General features: G+C 48.3%; 1 protein-coding gene and 1 pseudogene across 4 annotated transcripts; one reads left to right on the top strand and one right to left on the bottom strand.

Moving 5' to 3' along the window:
* Positions 1-1,899: 1,899 nt before the first annotated feature.
* Positions 1,900-22,605, bottom strand: SFXN2 (sideroflexin 2). 3 transcript variants are annotated; one of them, XM_055424753.2, is made up of 12 exons: positions 22,450-22,605; positions 10,723-10,884; positions 10,372-10,542; positions 9,177-9,275; positions 8,368-8,443; positions 7,976-8,061; positions 6,467-6,527; positions 6,050-6,116; positions 5,415-5,464; positions 5,070-5,119; positions 2,995-3,042; positions 1,900-2,149 (listed from the first exon to the last, which is right to left on the bottom strand). In XM_055424753.2, the coding sequence occupies exons 2-12, from the start codon at positions 10,881-10,883 to the stop codon at positions 2,050-2,052; spliced, it is 969 nt and encodes a 322-aa protein (XP_055280728.1). In that variant the 5' UTR covers position 10,884; positions 22,450-22,605; the 3' UTR covers positions 1,900-2,049. The 3 variants fall into 3 exon arrangements, with proteins under 3 accessions (XP_055280728.1, XP_055280727.1, XP_088698415.1); XM_055424752.2 differs by lacking the exon at positions 22,450-22,605 and having other exon boundaries at positions 10,723-10,892; XM_088842289.1 differs by lacking the exons at positions 5,070-5,119; positions 22,450-22,605 and having other exon boundaries at positions 2,010-2,149; positions 10,723-10,892.
* Positions 12,100-15,434, top strand: LOC148776018 (zinc finger and BTB domain-containing protein 35 pseudogene; annotated as a pseudogene). Its single transcript, XR_016038780.1, has 2 exons — positions 12,100-12,327; positions 12,552-15,434. The product of XR_016038780.1 is annotated as a zinc finger and BTB domain-containing protein 35 pseudogene (transcript).
* Positions 22,606-22,672: the final 67 nt, after the last annotated feature.

The following is a 22,672-nucleotide window of genomic DNA, read 5'->3' as shown; positions in this document are numbered from 1 at the left end:
GAAAGAAGTCAGACACAGAAGACCACATACTGTATGAGTTCATCTATATGAAATGTCCAGAATAGGTTAACCCATAGCGACAGTAGATGAGAGGTTGCCAGGGGCTGGGGGATGAGGGTATAATGAATGACTACTAATGAGTACAGAGTTTCTTTCAGGAATAACGAAAATATTCTGAAATTAGAGAGTAATGACAGTTGCATGACATTATCAGTATGCTAAAAACCACTGAACTGTATGCTTTCAAAGGATGAATTTCATGTTTTGTGAATTGTACTTTTTTTTATGGGGAAAAAATCAAACTGCTGTCAGTACTTTGACCTCAAGGAGGAGGCCCTTTCTCTTCAGAGCAGTGGTCCTTCAAAGTGGTTCGCAAACCAACAGCATCAGCATCACAATTACCAGAAACACAAATCCACAGGCTCCATCCCAGCCCCACAGAATTAGAAATTCTAGGGAGGGTGCCCTATAATCCATGTTTTGAGAAGCCCTCCAAGTGAATCTCAGGCATGTTTCTTAGGAACCATTACTCCAGAGTAGGAGACACTGTGTAGAGGCCCAAAGAGTAAATATTTTAGGTTCTGCATGCCACCCCCATAGGGTCTCACACATCATTCTTTTTTCATAATCTTTAAAAAATTTAAAAGCCATTCTTAGTTCCCAGGAAGATAAAAACAGGCAGACCTGGACCCTCAAGCCATGGTTTGCCAGCTCTTGCCCTCGAGCAACACACGCAGTCCAGGGAACACTCTAGAGCCTCCAGCAAAGGCAGGTAGATTTTTTCCTCCATAATAAGGGAGATAGACAATGGCCTGTGGGCACCAGACAGGTTCCCCTTAGAGTTGTGATACCCTCCTCCATGCCAAGGCCAAAGATCTTGCTTTCCATCTAGGTTTTATTAACTCAGTGTGCAGACAGTTCATTGTGCTCTTTCAAGAAATGTATTCGATTCACAGGGACACCCTTTGATCAGTCAGTAAATTCTACTAGACAAAACTCATATAAAGACATTGGTCCCAGGTTGGCTACAGCAGCTCCCTCTCCCTCGAGGGCTTCCAAAATATCCTAGAGCACCCAGGCGGGGAAGGGCGAGTGGCTGCACTTAGCTGTGTGGCCTTTAAGGCTCTTTGGTCCTGGTTGGTTTCCTCTCAGAGGCGTCCAAATAAAACTTCCCTTTCCTATTCAGTCCACACCAGTCTTTCTTTGGTGTTTAACCCAACGGGCTGAGGAAGGGAGGCAGCCAGGAAATTATAGCCACTAAAACGTGCAGTTAATGCTTACCTATGTCCTTTTTGCTCAGTCAGTGGTTTTATCTTTCAGACACAGAGAAGCAGAATCAGATATGATTTTAGGAGAACAAAGCCAGTGTCAACAGATAGGGCTTGAAGCACCATGAAACTCTGCTGCTTCACTATGTCCTGTGCTTTTTTTTTCCCTTGGGGGGGCGGGTTGCACTAAAAACTCCTGGATGCCTGATAAAAACTCTCAAGTTTAGCAAGACTCCCAAAGAAGCTTTCTGCCCAGGGGTCCCTGGGGAGGAGAGTGGGCAAGAGCAAAGAGGAGGTCCAAGGTGACCCAGCCTCTCCCCTCCCACTTGCTGAGGGAGCCAGAACCACACCCCGTCCCAGCGGGAAGGGTGCCCTTGACTGAGAACAGATGAGGAGGAAGAGAAAGGGGGCCCTTCCTCAACCCCAGCTGGAACCAGACTCCCAGGTTTCCAATTTGTCCGAACAGTTTACCTGAGTGTCACCCTCAGGACCTAATACCTTCTCCCTGAGGGAGGTCTCCTCTCCTGGTCTCCAGGAGATGGGGGTTCGGGGAGAGCAGATAGAAGCCTTGGCCTCTCTCCCCTTGGTCACTTTTATCCCCTGGAGTCCAATAAACCCAGGTACCTGGGTAGAAGCAGGAGGCATCCTCCCACTGCCACCCTCGCCCCTCTGAATCCATGCTGGCCTCAAGGCCCTGTCGGCAAAGAGGAATGAGGCACAGGAATCCACAGCGGTTGAGGAGGAGCTGGTGTATGGACTGGTCCATGCTGGGGTGAGGCCTTCAGAGGCCCTTATTGAAGTAGACATAAGGCACAGGTTCTCTGTACGTGGCCTTGATGGTGTCCTGGAGCTCGGGTTCCAGATAGGAAACCGGCAATTCACTGAGAAGAGAGAAGGGCGTTATAAGCCTGCCACCTGGACAAACAGCAAATTACCCTGAGAAAAAATCCAACATAGTTGCCACCTCTAAGAAGCCCTTGCCCATTTTTCCATCAGAACTACAAATGGCTTCTATACAGTACAGTATGTTGCTTTTTACATTTTTTTGCATTTTACTTCTGTTGAGCTTTGACTTCATTCTCCCTAGTGCCAAACCTCTACCTTCTCCAAGATTACAAGCACGGTGATCAGAACACAGGAGAGGTGTAGGTAACTACTGAGCTGGGAGTACTAGAAGGGAGACGGGTGTCTTCTCTGTATCCATTCAGGCTACATCTGGTCTCCTGGAGTTAGTCCTCTCCGCCACCCTGCCCCCCGCCCGACACCCATCTAATGCTTCCCTTTCCCTTTGCCATCATCTCTTCTCACCCACCCCACTGCACCCTTCCTAGGACATGCAAGGGAAGCTGAGAGGTCCAAGGCATCCACCCTCTGGCAAACATCAGCAAAGTGAGTACCTACCCTCTTGTTCGATTTCAAAGACCAGATCCAGTCAGGGGAGATGGGTCTAACAACTCAACGAGCAGGGACAGGAAATCTCTTACTGTTCCCCTACCATCTTTCCAAGGCAGCCTGTGCTCCACTGGGAGTGAGCAACATCCCTCTGCCCCTTGGAGCTCTGTTTTGGTTTCCCATTCAACTGGAGTCAAGAGGCCCAGAGTTCACACTTGTCCCCGAACAGATGCTGCCCTGCCTGCCCCTCCTTCTCCTTCAGGACAGTGGGCAGGTCAGGAAGAGCAGGGACAGGCAATTCAGTAAAAACAAGTGGATAATGAACAGCTGATACCATTGCTGCGGGAACAGCCCACACGCCACTGGCACCATGAAGATGAGACTGGAAGAAAGAAGAAACCAAAGCATTAGGGGGTGTCTGGCATCTCACAGACTCATCCACACCCCGTGACTGAGATTTCCCAAAGGATGGGGGAGCTGAACCCGAAGTTCCTCTCCCTCCCTGTTCCTGGTCTCTTGGCGCCTGGAGACTCACTCCAGCACAGGATAAAACCAGCCCGCCTGCACCCCTCACCCTCAAGCATCCATCATTCTCACAGATGAAGATGGGAATGGAGACACCAGCGAGTGTGAGCAGCAGTGCTCATAACCACAGGTGCCCTCTGGAATTCAGGGAGAGCAAGAGGGGTGTGAATTCAGGGTCAGGCTCCTGTACTTGCTGAACCCCCAGGCTGTTGGGAGAGCAGGGAGGGCAGAGCCTCTGGAACTTCATGGGGCACATAAGGAATTCTAGGAGCTTGTTCAAATGCAGCGCTAATTTAGTAGGTCCAGGAAAGGGCTTGAATCTTTAGTCTCACAAGTTCTCAGAGGATGTGGGCCCAGGACCATATTTTACAGAACCTGGGATTCTAACAGACCTGGGGTCGAGTCCCAGCTCTGCCACTTCTTAGCTGTGCCATCTGGGGCAAGCCCCCTCTGAGCCAGTGGAGGGAGGGCAAGAGTACCTACTCAGCAGGGCTACTGCGAGGGTTAAACAAGGTAACACATGGGACACATTCAGCCCATGGTATGTAACCACTCCCTCAGTGAAATCAATTTGCAGAAGACACTCTGGCGGGGACTTCTCTGGTGGTTCAGTGATAAAGAATCTGCCAGCCAATGGAGGAGACATGGGTTTGATCCTCAATCCAGGAAGATCCCACATCCCTTGGAACAACTAAGCCCAGGCACCTCTGACTACTGAGCCCGTGCTCTAGAGCCCAGGAGTCACAACTACCGAGCCCGCTCACCCTAGAACCCATGCTCCGCAACGAGAGGAGCCACCGCCATGAGAAGATTATGCACTGAAACTAGAGAGTAGCCCCTGCTCACTGCAACTAGAGAAAAGCCTGCACAGCAAAAAAAAAAAAAAGACAGACTTATTAAGGATCCAATCTCAGCTCCAGAAATTACCAACTAGAGATGTCTGGGCAAGTCTCTTCATCTGGGAAAGGAGACGCTGACAGTATGTATACCTCAGGAGCTCAGGGAATCAGGTGAAATTATAGACATTAAACATCAGCACAGTGGGGGCAAACAGGAAACATCCAATACACATGAGCTTAGGTTGTGGTCATTAGCTCATGGCCTCACAAAGCACGATGAATGCTGGGACTTGTCCAGTCCAGGGCAGGCACCTGAGACCGCTGCCAGGAGTCACGCTGCTTTACTCCCATGCGAGCCTGGGACACATGACAAGCCCAGGCTGTGTCATTTTTCATGTCTCACCGTATTCGGATGTTTTGAGATATAACTGACATACGCATGCGTGCATGCTAAGTCACTTCAATCATGTACAACTTTTTGCGATCCTATGGACTGTAGCCCACCAGGCTCCTCTGTCCACGGGATTCTCCAGGCAAGAATACTGGAATGGGTTGCCATGCCCTCCCCTCCAGGGGACCTTCCCGACCCAGAGATTGAACCCGCATCTCTTATGTCTCCTGCATTGGCAGGCAGGTCCTTCACCACTAGTGCCACCTGGGAAGCCCAGATGACATGTAACACTGTGTAAATTCACCACTGGTGTGAGCAGACCCCTCTGTCACCTCACATAATTCTCATTTCTCTTTTGTGGTGGGATGATCTTATCATTTTGTCTCTTCTCTGAAACTACTACAGACCTAAGGTTGAAGGGGAGACCCTGGGGATAGGAGGACATCCAAGGGTTCTGCTTTCCACCCCGGTGTGTACACAGGGCCAGCCCAGCGCCCTTGGAAAGATGAGACAAGTCAGAGGGGCCACAGGTGTTCAAGCCTGGGTGCTTCGGAAATCAGGTAAAGGAGTACATGTCTTCCCACATGGGTGACACAGGAAGACAGATCTCGGGTGCCCCACCACAGACGCCAACTAAGAAAACACATTACTCACAAGCATCCGGACAGCAGAACCTGCAAAGGGGCGTGCAGAACCCGGACTCTCTGTGCAGAAACAAGATGAAAGAGAGACCCACATAGGACTTACATACTTCGAGGTGAACCAGCAAGCCAGCTGGAAACCCACAGGCAGGAAACCCTGGCTCTGCAGCAGAGGTGGGAGTCTCCTTGCTCTTAGCAGACAAGGCTGAGAATAGGGCAGCCAAGGCACTGGGAGGGGCCTTCCCAGAGTGCAGTGCAGAAATGGGAACGAGAAGGAAGGGTAAGAGGGTCAGGGACCCCCAACACGGGTGTGGTTGGGGCCACTGGGCAGTGAAGGTGCAAAGGAGAATCCACTCACCTGTACGAAGCGCAGCTTCTCCAGTCTTTCCATGAGGACCGGCAGCAGAACTGGAAGAGGCAGAGAAAAGGCTATGACACTTCCCCTTCTGAAGTCAGATCACAGACTGAGTGGTTCCCCCTCCTTACCCAGAAGTTCCAGAAAATACTTTTCACTGGAGAGAAAGATGTATAGGCATGGCCACACCCACTTCTCCCCAAAGTCCCAGAAGAAGGTGCTTCCCAGACTCCTCAACCTGCAGCCCTGTAACCACAGGAGGATGGGTACCACGGGCCCAGAGCACCCTTCTTACAACCAACCATCTCTGAAGCAAGTTTTGTATCTTGCTCTGTAACCTGTCCCTGCTGGAGGTAAAACCAGGGCAGGGAACTTATTTTCTCTGCCAGTATCTCCCCAACACATTGAAGGAACTTAAGGAATATTTGTTAAATGAAAACAACTTTCTCCACCAAATCTCGATTAACTGACATTCCAGGATTTATGGTGTGACTCTCCAGTGGCTCTCGACACTCAAGCAAACCAGTTTGAGAAGAATGCCTATAGAGGCTGGGGTCCCACCCCCCACCCCAAGTGTGGCTGAGGTCTCCATCACATAAGCCAGGGTCCCCTAGGATGGGACAGCTTCCCCGTCTTACTCATGCCAGGGGCTGCCATGGTGATCCGAGAAATAACCACTTGAGTGATGCCTATGGCTGCAGCTCTCTGAGGACAGAAAAAAGTAAGTTGTCGGTTATGACTTTATGCGGAGTCCACAGGCTGCATCAGAGGGCTGGGCCAGGGTCAGAGTCACAGTTAAGTCTGAGCTGGTAAAGGGCAAGGGATGGACCGGTCAGGCGTTAAGTGACCATACCTGACCCTCTCCCACCCAGTCACGTTCTTACGGATTCAGGACCAGAAATGACATGAACAGAGATATGAAGGGAAAATCGATGAGGAAGGAGGATGGCGCCAGGGAAAAGGTTTTTAGCCCAGGTCTGCTCTGAGCGCTAAGAACAGGACAGGGTCTGAGAGGGAACTCCCTCCTCCCACCCCCAGGGCAGGCCTCTGCTCACCCGGGAATGACCGATCTCATTGTGGTTCCTGTCCTTCACACAGATTCCCTGGATGAGTTCCCTAAACACAGACAGGAGGTGCTGGATGCGGGAAAGGGGTGTGTTGGAAGCCCGCCAGCGATGTGACACGAGGGGACCGGGGCCAGGGCATTCCAGCTCTAGGAAGCCACCTCCTGCAGCCTGGCCCTTGGAGTGGCCTTCCCCACTCCAGAGTGATACCGCAGATATCTAGGGGAGAGGCTCAGAGAGCGAGTGCCAGGTCCTGGCTGCCTAGGCTGGATCTGGAAACTGCAGAGCAAGTGTATGCTCCTGAGCAAGTTCCCTAGTCCTTCTAAAGACACAGTTACCCTCATCTACAAAATGGGGATAATCATGGCACCCACTTAATAGGACTCAGTGAGGATTAAACAGGATGACGCCTGCCAAGTGCTGGGTCCAGTGCCTGACTCCATGACCCACCCACAAACAGGAGACGCTCTGGCTGTTATATTCAAGCCAGCACTCCATCCAAGACCAGGTGGGTGGTGGGGACTCACTCATTCGTTGAAAGGAGCAACTGGATGGGGGAGGGGAAGAGGAGTCAAGTAGAGTGTATGCATGGCTCTTCAGTGATGTGCTCTTTCTGCAAGGGTGATTGTGATCACTTTCCACTGGCTACTAGTCCTAAGAAAATGTGTCTTACGACATCGGTGATGACCAGGAAGGCATCGATGGCAACAGTGGCAACAGTGAAAGTGAAAGTCACTCAGTCATGTCCGACTCTTTGGGACCCCATGGACTATACAGCCCATGGAATTCTCCAGGCCACAATACTGGAGTGGGTAGCCTTTCCCTTCTCCAGGGGATCTTCCCAACCCAGGGATCGAACCCAGGTCTCCTGAATTGCAGGAGTATTGTGACAACAGTAGCTAATGCTTAATATTACATTCCAGGCGCTATTTTGAGCGCTTTACATCTATTACATCATTAAATTTTGTAGCAGAGGAACATCTTTGCTTTCTGTAGTCAAAGAACAAAAAATGTGAGACACAGTGGGTTTCTCCTTTCCCCTTTCCTGCTGTGAAGCTTAGACCCTGGCAGCTGGAAAACATCTATCTACCCCTCTGGCTTCCCTCAGAGCCTCTTGGTTCTGTTTTATCTTTGGATACCTTGCTCTGCTGCGTTTCATTCTGTGAGCCATCCCCAGGGCTCTGGAAGTAGGCCAAGTTCACGACTTAAATACAGTTGTAGTTGAAAGGACGTGAGCTGGTGCCAAACCCCGCAGGTCCACACTAAACCTCCAAATCCATTCAGAGAATGACTCCCACAGCAATTATCACAGACGAAACCCAGGTCACCCGCCACTCCTGCAGCCATCACTGCTGGAGCCGCCAGTCCTCGGAGAACCTTTGGAAGTGCAGCCCTCCCCACCCCAACCTCAGCCGCCAAAGCCACCCACTGCCTTGGTCTCCTGCCCTTTCCCTGCTGACCTTGCGGTTTACAGGGAGGAAAAGGGATCCCTGTACTCACTGCTGGCGCATCATGGGGATGTTGACACAGTTAGCTGCAGCCACGGCGGCAAAGGGCACCCAGCGGCCCACCAGGGGCGGAGCTCTCTGTGGGGGAAGAGGACAAGGGGAGTAGGTCAGCTCCCTGGAAGATGGGGGTGGAAGGGGCTTTCAGATCATACCTCACTACTGCCACATATCCTGACACCTAGTCAGGGCACCCAAATTCCCTCAAAGGCCCAAGAAAAACCAACGTGGGACAGCCCTGCTGAACTTCCCACTACTTGGCTAGGCTCTGACCCAAACCCAACTCTTCCAGTCTGGGAAACCACCCATACCTGGGGAAAAAAAGTTTTCCCTAGGACTTTGCTGCCCCCTTGTGACCACCATGTCCATAGCAGCCCCAGACCGTACCTTTGTCAACATGTTCATGCCCACAGCAGTGGCCACTGCAGTGGTTGTGGCTGTGATGTAGGAAACAGCCATCTGCCTAGTGGAAGAGAGAGATGTTTGGGAGTGGGGACTCCAGGTGGCTGAGGGCAGGACAAAGCTTGAGTGATAAAGGCTGGAATTGTGGTTTCATGCCTGAAAACCTCGGCTTCAGCTTGGGATCTCCCTCCAACTCACTAAGATGCTCCTTTCAGTACGTTAAACACACCAAGTGCCTGCGTGCTCAGAACCTCTGCATGCTGCCACTCCCTCTCCTGGGAATCTTTCTGTGGGCTCTTGCATGGCTAAATCCTCACCTTTCAAAACTCAGCTGAAATGTCAGCTCTGTAGAAAGGACTTCCCTGACCGCCCTATCTGTACAGATGCCCTTCTGCTGTTCTGCAGCATGTCATCTGTTTATTTCCTTAATGGCAGCTATCACAGAATGAGATCATTATGCTTATTTTCCTAAAAAGACCTTAAACTCCAGAGACCACACATGTCTTACTCAAACGTATCCCCTGCCCCTAGAACCCTATCCAACACCTAATACACACTCTGACATATTTGTCGCATGAGTGAATGAGTGAATGTTGAATTCATCTAGGAAGAAGATACTCTCCTAGTCCGCCGAATACTTCCAAACCCTGAAGAGAGACCTGGTCACCCACCCAGGGCAGGCCCCACCCAGGGAGGACAGACAGCCCCGGAACCCCTTAAGAAGGGCTGGTCCCCGCCAAGGCAAGAAGGCACCTCCAGGCCCACACAGACAGCCAGGGGTTCAGGTCTCCTACCTGACCGACGTGGGGGAAGCCGCATTCCTGTTGGTGTAGTTGACTAAGGCATTGAAGGACTGGTTCACCCACTGCCAGAAGATCACTGCCGGCATCGTCCTACCAGGAGAGAGGCCGGGACAGGCAGAGAAGAGGACGGGAGGAGGGCTTGGGGACACCAATCAAACCTGCCACTCCCTAGGCCATTCCCATGCTGTTTCCTGTGTCTGCTCTTCTGCACAGGCTGCCCCTCTGCCTGGAACATCCACACCCCCAGCCTCTTGGTATACGGCTGAATCCTGCTCTCTGGAGAGATCTTTCTTCCTTGGAACCTTCCTGACCCGTCCCTTGTCCTTCCTGAGACACAGTTAGTCATTCTATGATGTCTGCTCCCACCACCCCCTATTCTGCCCCCAGCCTACCACTTGGCAAGCTAGACTGTAACTGTTTCCTTCCTGGTCTCAACAAAACTGGGTGCTCCTTGAGGGGTGGGCGTCCCTGGTGGCTCAGACAGTAAAGAATCTGCCTGCCATGTGGGAGACCCAGGTTCTATCCCTGGGTCAGGAAGATCCCCTGGAAGAGGGCATGGCAACCCACTCCAGTATTCTTGCCTTGAGAATTCTACGGATAGAGGAGCCTCGAGAGCTACAGTCTATGGGGTCACAAAGAGTCGACACAACTGAGACACTAACACTTTTACTTTCTATCTGGCCCAAGGTCTGGCTCAACAATTGGCTAACCGAATGTGTTAGAGAGGGAAGAGGGGGAAGGAAAAGAGGAAGGGGAACAGAGAAAGTTTTCTCTCTCCAACTGGACTGAAAGTGTCTTCCCATTTTTTAATTTGTTGGATATTATGTTATAAAAATACACTACATTCATGGTTGAATAAGTACTTTTTAAAGGAGTAGAAGAGTTCAGTCTTTGAGTCCTAGAGAGAACTGCCTCAGTTCATATAGCCAGGCACCACTATTTCCTGGCTGGTGCACTTGGACAAGTTACATAACCTCTCGAGAACTGCAGTTGTTCATCTGTACAATGAAGTTGAAAACAGTACCTCTCTGTAGGGCTGCTGAGACTAAATGAGGTGATATATGTGAGCAACTGAACACAGTGTCTGGTATTGGTAAGGAATCAATAAAGACGACTATTACTATTATCCTACCATGGCTCCCTCCCTAGCAGGTCTAAGGAGCGCTGCCTTGCTCCCCAGTCGCACCTGTAGAACTGGAGCATGAAACCCGTGATGATCATGCCGCCGGGGACCTGGAAGGACATCCGCCCAATGACATTCATCTTGTCCCCAGTGTCAGGGTGGAAGGCCGAGTCATATAGCTTCTTAGCATAGAAAAGCTGCTCCACCTGGGTGCCCGGGGGCACAGTCCCCATCCTGTCACCCAAAGACAATAGGTAGGCGTTACCTCCCAACCTCCACCCTGAGTCATCTTGCTCTTGGCTCCCCCACCTCCCTGAGCTCTCTGACTATCCCCTCATCTCCCATTTCCACCTCTCCCCTAGGGTACCCACCGATGCTGCCCCAGGGCACCCTGCCCTTCCCCCAGCTGCTCACCTGCTCTGCTCCACCATCACTTTGGCCCAGTCTAGCTCCCGCTCTGGTACCAGGACCGTGCGGGGGTCCGTGATATTGAAGAAGTGCTTCACCCGCCCCAGGAAAGTGCACTGGTCCCAACGTGGGGCATCGATGTTAAAGTCAGACAGGTCAGCCTCCATCCTGCCCATACACAAAATTGTGAACTTCAGAACAGAGGAAAAACAAGGACTGTCCCCCGAATCAAAACCTTCCCCAGAGGCCCTGAACACCTCCTACTGTAGGAGACGGACAGATCACCCCAGCTGCTAGCATCATCCCACTCAGGTCAGGAAGAGCCCAGTGAACTGTCACCCATCTGGGCCACTGGACACCAAATGTTTCCTGAGTGCCTGCCAGTGGCCAGCCCAGAGCATGATCATGCTGGGGGCAAGACAGGGGAAAGGGACAATACAGGGTCTGTCCTTGGGGAGCTGAGTCTGACTGGGGAATAGCAGATAATACGGACGGCTACAATAAGCACAAGAAGAGAGGAAGCTGAGTTGGGGGCGGGGTCACAAAAATCAAGGGGGGCTTCCCAAAAGAGGTGGAATGTAGGTGAAGCCCCAGAAGGTAGGAGAGATCTGTCTGCAGGAGAAGAGGCATGGGGTCACGTCGAAAGTAGAAACAGTCACAGATAAAGACGGAAATGGGGTCTTCCCTGGTGGTCCAGTGACTAAGATTCCTGTGCTCCCAAGGCAGGGAGCCCGTGTTTGTTTCCTGGTCAGGAATTGGATCCCACATGCCACTAAGAGTTTGTATTTCACAGTGAAAAGTCCTGAATGCCACAACTAAAGATCCACATGCCACAGTGAAGACCCAGTACAGCTGAATGAATAAATAAACGCTTATTTTGAAAAACTGAATGGGAGTTTCCCTGGTGGTCCAGTGGTTAAAAGTCCCTCTGCCAATGCAGAGGATACAGGTTCAATCCCTGCTAAGGGAAGACCCCATACGCTGTGGGGCAGCTAAGCCCATGCGCTGTTAACTACTGAGCCTGCATGCCTTAGAGCCCGTGCTCCACAATGACACAGCAATAAAAAGTCAGTGCACCACAGCTAGAGAGTAGCCCCTGCTTGTCACAACCAGAGAAAGCCTGTACACAGCAATAAAGACCCAGTGCAGCCAAAAATAAAATAAATAAATCTTTACTTAAAAAAAAAATGAAGGAATGATAACAAAGCTATAATAGATGAGATGGAGAAGCTGGGAAGACTCCAAGGTACTTGGACTACCCGTGATGTAGGACAGCATAAATTGAAAGTGGGCTTGGATTAGCTGTAAATATATACAGCAAACTTCAGGGCAATCATTAAAAAAAAATTTCAGAGTGCCGGCCCGGTCGGGGCGGGGGAGAAAAGGGAGGGCGGGGGAGGGGAGAGGCGACCCGGGAGTCGTTGTGGGCCGCGGGCCGGACCGGGTCCCGGGAAGGCGGGAGCCAGGGACGGGCCGAGGGGCTTGGCGGGCCGTTAGCTGGCCGCGGCGGCTGTAGGGTCTCCTCCCCTGCCGGACTTGCGCGCCCCGGCGCTCGGAGCCTCCGGCGCTGTGCCCACCCCGCTCCAGCTCGCGTCTCCCGACTCCAATTAGGTCAGGCTCGGAGTCCCGCGGCCGCGGCTCCGGCCCCCAACGCGCGGCGGCCGCCCGGCTCGCCTTTCTTTCTTCCCTCGCCTTCCTCTCCTCTTGCCTCACCCTCCGCCTTCTTTCACGTTGCTGGGGTTTTGTTTTTTTTTGTTGTTGTTATTTTATGCTTTAGGGGTTTTGTTTCTCAGCCCGAGCTCATGGGTGTACATTATCATGCTCCTCTTTTGTAGAGCAACCGGACGGCCATGGAGGCCGAAGAGACGATGGAATGCCTTCAGGAGTTCCCTGAACATCATAAAATGATCCTGGACCGATTGAATGAACAGCGAGAGCAGGACCGGTTTACTGACATCACCCTGATTGTCGACGGACACCATTTTAAGGCCCACAAGGCTGTTTTGGCTGCTTGCAGCAAGTTCTTCTATAAATTCTTTCAGGAGTTTACTCAGGAACCTTTGGTGGAGATAGAAGGTGTTAGTAAAATGGCCTTTCGTCATTTGATTGAGTTCACATATACAGCAAAGTTAATGATACAAGGAGAAGAAGAAGCCAATGATGTATGGAAAGCAGCAGAGTTTCTACAGATGCTAGAAGCTATCAAAGCCCTTGAAGTCAGAAACAAAGAAAACTCAGCTCCACTAGAGGAAAATACCACAGGGAAAAGTGAAGCAAAAAAAAGAAAGATTGCAGAAACTTCAAATGTTATCACTGAGTCGTTGCCATCTGCAGAATCTGAACCTGTTGAAATTGAGGTGGAGATTGCCGAAGGCACAATCGAAGTGGAAGATGAAGGCATCGAAACGGAGGAAGTGGCTTCTACCAAGCAGTCCATAAAGTACATTCAGAGCACAGGTTCCTCTGATGATTCCGCTCTGGCATTGTTGGCAGATATTACCAGCAAGTACCGCCAAGGCGATAGAAAAGGGCAGATTAAAGATGATGACGGCTGTGCATCTGACCCCACAAGCAAACAGGTAGAAGGAACACATGAAATCACACTCCACTGAGAGTTTCAAGTGTGAAATATGCAATAAAAGGTATCTTCGGGAGAGCGCGTGGAAACAGCACCTCAGTTGTTACCACCTTGAAGAAGGTGGAGTCAGTAAGAAGCAGAGAACTGGGAAAAAAATACACATATGTCAGTACTGTGAGAAGCAGTTTGACCACTTTGGACATTTTAAAGAGCATCTTCGAAAACATACAGGTGAAAAACCTTTTGAATGTCCAAATTGTCATGAACGATTTGCTAGAAATAGTACCCTCAAATGTCACTTGACTGCATGCCAGACTGGAGTGGGAGCAAAAAAGGGGAGAAAGAAGCTGTATGAATGTCAGGTCTGTAATAGTGTGTTTAACAGCTGGGACCAGTTCAAAGATCACCTGGTGATACACACTGGAGATAAACCCAACCATTGTACTCTGTGTGACTTGTGGTTTATGCAAGGAAATGAATTAAAGAGGCATCTCACTGATACTCATAATATTTCAGAGCGCCTGGTAACTGAAGAAGTTCTTTCAGTAGAAACACGTGTGCAAACTGAACCTGTGACGTCAATGACTATTATCGAACAAGTTGGGAAGGTGCATGTGTTACCACTGCTCCAGGTTCAGGTGGATTCAGCACAAGTGACTGTGGAACAGGTCCATCCAGATCTGCTCCAGGACAGCCAAGTGCACGAGTCACACATGAGTGAGCTTCCAGAGCAGGTCCAGGTAAGTTATCTAGAAGTGGGGCGAATTCAGACTGAAGAAGGTACTGAAGTCCATGTAGAGGAACTGCATGTTGAACGGGTAAATCAGATGCCAGTGGAAGTACAGACTGAGCTTCTAGAAGCAGACTTGGATCAAGTGACCCCTGAAATCATGAACCAAGAGGAGAGAGAGCCTACCCAAGCAGATGCTGCTGAGGCTACTACAGCAGAACACGAAGATGCGGAGGGTTTAGAGACCAAATCAGCAGTGGATTCCCAAGCTGAAAAGGCAGGAAATGAGAACAGAACACCTATGCCAGTTTTAGAATGAAATAACAAATGCATATATTTTTAAATTTATGTGTTGGGTTTTTGAACTGATGATGGGCAGTGTGACTGTCCATATGCTAACAGACATGTGGACCAAAGTTAAACTCTTTCCTGTTGTGCTGAACTGTTTCTATGGAAACAGACTGATTTTTCCCCCCCACTTTGCCACAGACGAGGGATCTTTCCCATAAGTGAATGGGAAGCTTTGAGAAGTATATTTCTGGAAAACTTAAATGGATTATATTCTTATTATATAGTTGGGTACGAATGTATATTTTCATTGTGGTAAGAGTTCTTACTGTCCCTGGTCATGTCCTTCCTCAAGTTTTTTTTCCCCCCATGTTGTAAAATCAAATGTAAAATCATTAGAATACAAGTTTATGTATTCTGATGCATGTTAGAAAATTTGAATATATAGGAAACAAGACTGCATGAAGAAAAGTGTGTTGTTACTGTGCAGTTAAATTTTGGCTTCTGGCTTCCTTTAGTTTGAACAACATTCTTGTCTGCCCTGATGGATAGTCATAGATGTCATCTCTGCAACAGAAACAGAGTGGTGGTGGCAAATTTCTAGAATGTTTAAAAAAAAACACACACCCATGTGCCTTTTCAAAACCAACTGAACTTCTATAAAGCATCTCTAGTTCTTTCAAAATTTGTGTTGTAAGCAGTGTAGGTGATGCTGTAGTACTTTATATATTTTTTCTTATAATGACAGCTACCAATTCTTTTTCACTTAGGTTGAGAAATTTCGTTTAATGGCAGCTGAAGGGCCATTTTCAATTGGGAAAATTCATTTATATCTGTGGTAAACTTTATTTTGATGAAAAGTTGCACTAGTATTTTACCACCAGATGAAAACAAGATGAGCATCATTTAAAAATTAATGTATTTAAAATAAACTACAGAGAAAAACATGTATATAATATATCAGGCTTTGTTTTGAATGAATCTTTTCCCCCAATCCTTAATGTAAAGATCTTGTGCTATAACTTTTAAAGCCATACAAATAAGAGTGCTAAACTGTGGACTTAAAAGTAGGTGTGTAAATATTTTTAATCAGTATTACTTGGAAAATAAAATATAACAACTACAGAAAAAAAAAAAAATTTCAAAAGATGTATGATCTATATGCCAGAGAGGAGAAAAAAGTAGAGTCATGTAAAAAAGCTATGGCTTTTGAACTTCTGCCTATAACTTTCAGAAAGCCACTAACAAATTTCAGGAAGAGTGGTAAGATTAGATGTGTAGTTTTGAAAGAACAGTCTAGGAAATTACATGGAAGTAAACAGGGTGTGGCAAGACCTCAGAGGACGCAGAGACCAGCTGGAAGGGAACCCCCAATAATCCAGGCAAGAAGAAATGGGGCTCAAGTGAACCCAGATGCACCAGAACTGGAAGGAAGATCAAAAGCAGAGAAAGTTTTAAAGTAGCCAGATCTGAGGATGTGCCAAATGATTGGGTATAGCAGGAATTCTATCAGTCAGAGCGCAACTACAGAATCAATAGGAGATCTACCTGTCTGTCTACCTACCTCTTAGAATTCCTAACCTCAGGTTGGAGGGGGCCCAGCCCTTTTTTAAAGGGATTCCATCTGATTAAGTCAGGCTACCCAGGATAATCTCCCTTTAGATTAACTCAAAGCCAACCAATTAGGGACTTTAATTACATTTGCAAGATCCCTTCGCCACAGTATGTGAATCAGCATTTGGTCTAATAACCAAAAGAAGGCGTGTGGATGTTACAAAGTGACTACTTCTCCCTCAGCAGCCCCTCAAACTGGAAGCAGAGCAGAGAGAGTGTCCTGGTGAGCTCCTCTGGCCATCACAAATACCTAGAGGGATACCAGGGTTTCTGATTGGGAGAGTAACATGCTGAGAATACAGAAAAACCGGCTTTAAGGGAGAAAACATTAAGTTAGACTTTCCTCATGTTGAGTTTCAAGTGCTACAAGACCTCCTCAAACACAAGAGGCTGCCATCTGTCTCAGAAAGTGAAGCTGCTCAGTTGTGTCCAACTCTGTGACCCCATGGACTGTAGCCTACCAGGCTCCTCTGTCCATGGGATTTTCCAGGCCAGAATACTGGAGTGAGTTGCCATTTCCTTCTCCAAGAGATCTTCCCAACCCAGGGACTGAACCCAGGTCTCCTGCAGTAGGCAGACACTTTACCGTCTGAGCCACCAGGGAAGTCCTCATGCTGCTTCTTTGCAAATGCTGGTCCAGGATGCTCTTCCTCTCCCTCTTCACTAAATAATATCTGCTCATCTGTTTGTTTTTTTCTTAAGGGATAATTTTGAGACTTAACTTCTGTATCTTCTACTATGTCATGTCTTTTTTCTTGGGAAAAAAAAATCACCTGAAAATCTTCCATATATACTGAATTACAAGTTCACAGGCACGCCTTGAGCAAGATTTAAAAAGCAGTCTTCTTCAAAGTTTGCTGAGATGCTGCCCCTGAAGGGCTGGCAGGCAGGAAACTGGATGCGCTGGAATGCTGAGTCGGAGGGCTGATGAAACTCACCAGGAAGCCACTGAGATTCTGGGAAGCTGCGTACCTGGATGCTGAGGGAACTCAACGGGAAGCTGCCAGGTGGGGTGTTTTTGAAATTTGATAGGAGGCAAGCACCCAGGCACCGGGAAGACTACCCCTTCCTCATCGGTGCTCCTCCAGCGCCCTCTACTGGTAGAGCTTAAAATCATATCAGAGGGCAAAGGAAAAACGTTTACAACGTCCAGGATCACAAGACACGATGAAGAAGGGTAGATTTGGAGGTCAGGAGCAATAAACTAACTGGCACTGATACACAACTTACTTTTTTTGCTTCACATCTTAGAGAGTTCTCCATTTTATATACACAGCTCCATCTCACTCTTTTTAATTATTACACACTATTCCATGTGCCTTAATTTCATCCTTTGGTAGACATTTGGGTTATTCTCAGTTTTTCACTGCTGAGAGCATCCTTATACACATTACTTTGTGTATATGGCAATGATATCTTTTTTTTTTTAACTGCACTATACATAATGTGGGATCTTAGTTCCCTTGTGTGAATGCTAAGTTGCTTCAGTCATGTCTGACTCTTTGCAACCCCATGACCTGTAGCCCACCTCTGTCTGTGGGATTCTCCAGGCAAGAATACTGAGTGGGTTGCCATGCCCTCCTCCAGGGAGTCTTCCCAACCCAGGGATCAAACCTGCATCTCTTATGTCTCCTGCACTGGCAGGCAGGTTCTTTACCATTAGCGCCACCTGGGAAACCCCTTAGTTCCCTCCCTGACTAGGGATCAAATCCGCGCCCCCTGCATTGGAGGTGTAGTCTTAACCACTGGACCATCGGGGAAGTGCCACAACTATACCTTTAAGATAGATTTCTAGAAGTGAAATTGCTGGATCAAAGGATGTACATGTTTTAAATGAAATCTTTATAAATATAATTCAAATTGATTTTCCCACCAGTTGTATATGATAATGCTCCTTTAGTTAAACTTTTAGCAAAATGGATAAATAAATCTTTTCTTTCTTTCCAATATGATGGGCAGAAACAATATTGTTATTTTCATTTATATTTCTTTTTAAAATTTATTAAAAAAATTTGTTTTTGGCAGCACTGTGCAAGATGGTGGATCTTAGTTCCCTTACTAGGAATCAAACCTGTGCCCCCTGCAGTAAAAGTACAGAATCTAACCACTGGATCATCAGAGAAGCTCCTAAATTGTATTTTCTTGATTCTTAATGAGATTAAGCATTTATTCATATGTTTTTGGCCATTTGTTTTTCTCATTCTGAAAACTTTAAGTTACAGAAGTAATTTTTGTAATAATTCAGTGCCAAAGTATATAAAGTGAAAATGATAGTGGTTAACATGTTTTTAAAAAAAAACTTAGGTGGACTTCCCTGGTGGTTCAGTTTAAGACTTCACACTTCCACTGCAGGGGGTGCAAGTTCTATCCTTGGTTGGAGAACCAAGATCCCGCATGCCATATAGTGTGGCCAAAAGAAAATAATTGAAAAATAAAAGCTATCTTCTTGAGTTATACAATCATGTAGATCCAAGGCACTCACAGACTTGAGCAAACAAAGCCAGGATTTCATATTAGAGAAAGGAAACATATTGCTGATGGAAGCCATAGACCTAATAAAGGATAAATGTTTTATATTATATAGTAGAATGAAAGGGAACTTCCACTCAAGACACTACCTCAGTAAAGACCCATGGGCTATTACAGCTGCAAGGGAAGTTACAGCAAAGTCACCTCAGAATAAATAGCAGCCTTAAAATCAGGTGCATTAGTAAGAAATCTCAAGGACTCCCCTGCCCTCCCCCAAAAGTAGCCTTTTGTTCTGCAGAGACAGTCTGAATGACAAGCACCTACTCATCCTTCAGATCTTTGTTGAAACCTCCTTTGTTTAGAGAAGTCTCTGAAGGACCCCTTCCTCCCTCTCATGCACTGCTATGAGCTCCTGGCTCTGTACTTGTCCTTCAGAGCCATGCCGTGTGTGATAGTCTGTGGTTTTGCCTGAATTAATGCCCACTGTCTCCCACTAGGCTATAAGCTCCTTGAAGCCAGGAGTGTGTCCATGTTGCTCACCACCATTGCCTCAATGCCTAGCACAGCAATTCAAGTATTTGCTAAAGAAGAGGTCCAGTCAGTAGACAATTGGATATTTAGGCTTAAAACCCAGCACAGAGATCAGGGTTAGAAGTAAAACAGTGAGGGAGCAACATGGGAGTGGGTTAAGATAAAGTTTTCCAACAAGAAAATGCAGACTGGGAAGAGCAGTGATCCAAGGAAATACCCAGGAAGACCACTATATTTAAGAGGTAACCCATCAAAAATCTGAGAACTAGAGAGGGAGCAGGCAGAAGCAGCCAACAGATGAGGTAGAGTGAGAGCAGACATCAACTTTTAGACTGTTTGTTAAGGTGGGGGAGACGTCCCCCTCTCACACCCTATCAGAGCCCAGGAGAAGCTCCAGGCTCTGTCCTTTAAGGACAGGCTGACGTGGCTCCTGCAGGGGGCTGGTCCAAAGACCAAAGGCATTTCACCCAGTCCCAGCTGAAGCCAGGAGGGAGAAAGAGTTCCCTTTAGTCTAGAGGAAGAAAAAACAGTAAGCCTTGACTTATAGAGCCCCACACTTGCACCAGATGGAGACAGTCCCAATGCTATGCCTCCCCTTCAACACACACACACACAACACACACACTTCTCAGCCATCCCTCTCCACTCTCAACTGAACAATCCAACATTGGAAAATCCTCTTTCTTTCCCAGTGAAAGCATTTCTACCACGAAGGGGTAATCATTTGCTAAGTCACGCAAGAATCTTTGCCTTCATTACCAGGGAACATCCCTGTCCTGTCTTATGTAAAACATAAAAGGAAAAAAATCTAAATTCTTTGTCTTAACATTTTTTCCCATTCCATTGGCCCTCAAAGGGGACAGTTCTGTGATTCCTTCAGGGCACGTGGGGCTTTTGTAATTGTCACTTTCTTGACGTTTATTAGGGTAAAATCTGCCTCCCCTGACAGACTGTAAGGTGCATGCTACAGTCCTCATCTGCCCTCTAAAAACACTTACTGCCTGCCTGGAATGCATTCCGACTTATTCTTGGGTTCTCCGGGCATCAAGGATGTCTCCCACATCTTTTCTTTTTTTGTCAAACTCAGAACCTGCCTTGGTTACAAAAGTTAAGAACAGGTTTTCTTTCATGAAGCGGCAAACTGTCTACCCCTCCTATACTGAGTCCTACTGGTCGCTGAGTTTTCAGCAGTTATGCTCCCTCTTCCTACACAAGCCATATCTAATACTTCCTAAAAAGGTGACTATGATATCCAGGGTTCTGCTACAGGGAATGGGGGAGAGGTGGAAATCAAACAGGTGACTGACCAATACTTCCCTTTCCTTCCAGGATTAGAGAATGTCACAGCTCAAAAACATTAGGGATCCAAGATCTCAGCTTATAGATGAAGAAACTGATGCCGAGGACGTTCCCATGCATTGAGCTAGCGTGGTGAGCGTTTTTGGCACACATGGTCCTGCACTGTGGCAGATACAAATGTAAGCAGGAAACAGATCTAGTCCTATTTATCCAAAAATCTGATAACAGCCAGGGCCGTATTTTCCCAAGGTTATAAGGCTTAGACAGGAATTCCTTGACAGTCCAGCGGTTAGGACTCCACCCTTCACTGCCAAGGGGGCAGTGCAGAGTGGACCAAAAAAAAAAAAGAGAGAGACCACAAAGTCACAAGGCTTAGAGTCCCCTAGACAGGTCCTCTTATCCACTAAAAGGTGCTTGTCTCAAGAAAGAGAGAAAAGGAGGGAAGAAGGGAAAATCTTTTAAAAATTATATAACCTACTACCTCTCCTTAGGCAATGCTCATCCTTCCAGGGAGAGCTGATTTTCTCAAGCAGACAATATCAGAGTTTGGTAAACAGGCTTTCCAAACTCTTCTAGAGTATCCTTTTACAAGGGCGGGGGAAGCACCCAAGATCTCCTATTTGAATTCCCTACTAGGGGAAAAAACAAAACATCATCACTGGTACTCCCATTAGAGGAAGATCAAGGCAGTCAAAGACTCAAGCAGTTCAAACACAAAGTCCACTGAGATGTCAAGGGCTGGTGTCAAGGCTACCTAGCTCAAGTTGGAGAATGAGACTAATAATTAAACCAGCAGGCCCTGGTAGTATATGCCTATGTACAATCAAATGACTCCCTAGCAGCCATGATGTTAGACTCCAGGCAATTTTGGAAAAGAAGTCTGCTTTGCCTTTTTCACAGAAGAACCAGCAGGCTAGAGATAGGTGGAAACTTGACTTGAACGCATAAAATGTTAAAAACCATTCAGGGAAAATCTGCCTTCATTCCAACTATCTTGCTGCTGCTGATGCTGCTGCTAAGTCACGTCAGTCGTGTCTGACTCTGTGCGACCCCATAGACGGCAGCCCACCAGGCACCCCCATCCCTGGGATTCTCCAGGCAAGAACACTGGAGTGGGTTGCCATTTCCTTCTCCAATGCATTAAAGTGAAAAGTGAAAGTGCAGTCGCTCAGTCGTGTCCGACTCTTAACGACCCCATAGATGGCAGCCCACCAGGCTCCTCCATCCATGGGATTTTCCAGGCAAGAGTACTGGAGTGGGGTGCCATTGCCTCCTCCGTCCAACTATTTTAACTAGGCTGAAAACCTGCTGGTCTTAAAAGCAGCAAAGCCCAAAACCTGGAGGAAACTATTAACAATAGCTAAGCCCAGGGACTTTCCAGGCATTCCAGCGGTTAAGACTCTGCTTCCACTGCAAGGGCACAGGTTTGATCCCTGGTTGGGGAGCAAAGATCCCCACGTGCCACGCATGGAGCAACCAAAAATAATAATTCCTCAAGAGTCAGAAAGTACTGGATTCAAGTCCCCACTCTTAACCCTTAAAATAACCAATTTCTAGGGCTGTGAGAATGAAATGAAATCTTGTATGAAAAGCATCTCACTAGGAAGGATGTAATTTCCATGAGGGCAGATACAGCCCCCTGCTGTGTCTCCTGAGTCTAGACCAGGACCTGGCACAAATATGTTAACTCTTCTTCCTGTCCTCTGCACGGGGAAGGGGTGGGAAATAGCACCCAGAATCTCTCTCACTCTTTCTTCCTTAGAAATGGAGGCCCATTTTTGCCTCCTTCGGGGCTGCAGACGGCGTACCGACCCTGTTGACTTAGTTCAGCAAAACCATCCATCCCAAAAACCTTTCATCCCCGCAAGCGATCAGCTCATCCAGCCCTCACGGCCAGTCCTCAGGCAGCTTCTTGCCCTCCTGTAGGCAGCCTCCCACCACCAGGACTCCTCCAGCCCAGATTCTAATACAGATGTGTGGAGACGGTTGCGCAACCCATGACGCCCCCGCTCCTCAGCCTGGCACACGAAGGTACTGGAGGCCATAAAGAGGTCCACAGGTAGCTCCTTCTCTTGCCACGTGGCTTTGGCAGGTGGAAGCCCAGCCCGCGCCGCAGCCTCGCCAGGGCAGAGTCAGGACAGAAATGCAAACTCCCTCCTGGGATGTGGGGAATAAAACCTGGCACAGGTAGATGTTGCAGGAGGCCTCCTCTCAAGATCCTTACCTGGTCCCGGGAGAAACTCACTGACACAGCTGCTTCCAGAAGCAGCCGGCTTTGGCAGCCAGGCCAGGATGCACTTCTGGCCTCCGCCCGGGAACCTCCCCTCGCCCCGCCCCCACGCCCTCCCTCTGGACCAATCACAGGCCGGGTGGCCCCTGCCAGCCACGTGGGCGAGGTTTCACCATTCCCCTGGTCCCTGCAGCCTGCCGCCTTCTCCGGCCGCTCC

Source organism: Moschus berezovskii, chromosome 12, assembly GCF_049115385.1.
Source record: "Moschus berezovskii isolate FMDL1 chromosome 12, NW_MosBer_1.0, whole genome shotgun sequence".
Classification (NCBI taxonomy): Eukaryota; Metazoa; Chordata; class Mammalia; order Artiodactyla; family Moschidae; genus Moschus; species Moschus berezovskii.
The sequence above is the reverse complement of the archived record's forward strand: the minus strand, read 5'-3'. Positions and strand labels throughout refer to the sequence as shown.

What these genes read in the sequence shown, in the direction of transcription:
- SFXN2 (XM_055424752.2), bottom strand. Translation starts at nt 10,892, where the DNA reads ATGGGCAGGATGGAGGCTGACCTGTCTGACTTTAACATCGATGCCCCA. An exon ending in ATCCCCATGATGCGCCAGCA is followed by an intron (nt 6,528 to 7,975) that starts GTGAGTACAGGG and finishes GTCTGTGTTTAG; the next exon opens with GGAACTCATCCAGGGAATCT. An exon ending in GGGCTGTTCCCGCAGCAATG is followed by an intron (nt 2,150 to 2,994) that starts GTATCAGCTGTT and finishes CTCTCTTCTCAG; the next exon opens with TGAATTGCCGGTTTCCTATC.